The sequence below is a fragment of the Petaurus breviceps genome, unplaced genomic scaffold (assembly GCF_028583685.1).
Source record: "Petaurus breviceps papuanus isolate PSGF00001 unplaced genomic scaffold, PetGlider_PUasm1.0 185, whole genome shotgun sequence".
In the NCBI taxonomy this organism is placed as follows: Eukaryota; Metazoa; Chordata; class Mammalia; order Diprotodontia; family Petauridae; genus Petaurus; species Petaurus breviceps.
The window spans coordinates 38,852,943-38,853,980 of record NW_027185797.1 but is presented as its reverse complement, the minus strand read 5'-3'; the positions used below and the strand labels follow the sequence as shown (position 1 = coordinate 38,853,980).

At 50.2% G+C, this 1,038-nt stretch overlaps 1 protein-coding gene across 1 annotated transcript in view; it reads left to right on the top strand.

Annotated features, from left to right (window-relative positions):
* ATP1A3 (ATPase Na+/K+ transporting subunit alpha 3) overlaps positions 1-1,038 on the top strand; it is a 23,344-nt gene that overhangs the window by 21,249 nt on the left and 1,057 nt on the right. The window contains exon 20 of the mRNA XM_069088934.1: positions 631-732. Within this exon, the coding sequence (XP_068945035.1) occupies positions 631-732 (102 nt within the window). The remainder of the gene's footprint in view (positions 1-630; positions 733-1,038) is intronic.

The window sequence follows — 1,038 nt, the reverse complement described above, 5'->3', positions numbered from 1 at the left end:
CCCCCTCCCCTCCCTCTTCTCCTCCTTGCCTTTCTCTCCCTCTCCCCTCCCCTCCCTCTTCTCCTCCTTGCCTTTCCCTTGCTCTCTTCCTCCCCTCCTCTTCTTATCTCTGAGTTTCTCTCCAATTCCATATCTCCATGTCTTTGCTGTCCTTATCTCCTTGTGTAATAAGATGGGTGAGAACCATCTGGAGAGATGAGGTGGTATCTGCCTCTGAATCTCTGCCTCCGAGTGTGACTATGTCTGTTTCTCCCTGTATCTCTGTCTTGGCATGTCTAAGTACGGCCCCCCCGATTGACTGTTACATTGCTGTCACTTGGTATTTCTGTCTCCCTCTCATAGGGTCTCTCTATCTCTGTCTCTAGCTCACTTTGTTTGCTGTTTCTCAGTCTTGGTCCATTTCTATGACTCTGTCTATCTCTGTTTTTGTGTCTCTGCCTCCCTGATTCTCTGTGTCTTTGTAGATCTCTCTGAGTCACTATGTCTGAGTGTTTCATATGTGAGAAGACTGTTGGAGTGGATTAGAGAGGGAGGATGCTGTGTGTGTGTGTGTGTGTGTGTGTGTACACCAGAGTGTGCCCGAAATGGTTGTCCCTGCCCAGCTGCCCATCACATTCTGCCTCTCCACAGGAACAAGATTCTGATTTTCGGGTTGTTTGAAGAGACAGCGCTGGCCGCCTTCCTGTCCTACTGCCCTGGCATGGATGTGGCCCTACGCATGTACCCACTCAAGTGAGTGTCTGTCCCACTACTTCGGCACATGCCCCGGTCTTGGCTTTCCACTCCTGATAACATCAACCAACCTCAATCTCTCAAACCCAATTGGGAGACCTCCTCACCTTCCTTCTCAGCCTCCTTGGGACCCCCCCCCCCAATCTTCTATAGATTCTGGTCTGAACCTCAAGATTGGAAGCCACTTCTCTCCCAGGGCCCAGAGATCCCTCTCTACTAATGAATAGCAAGCACTCTTAGACCAGGAACTAATCACTAATCTCTCTCTCTCTCTCTCTCTCTCTCTCTCTCTCTCTCTCTCTCTCT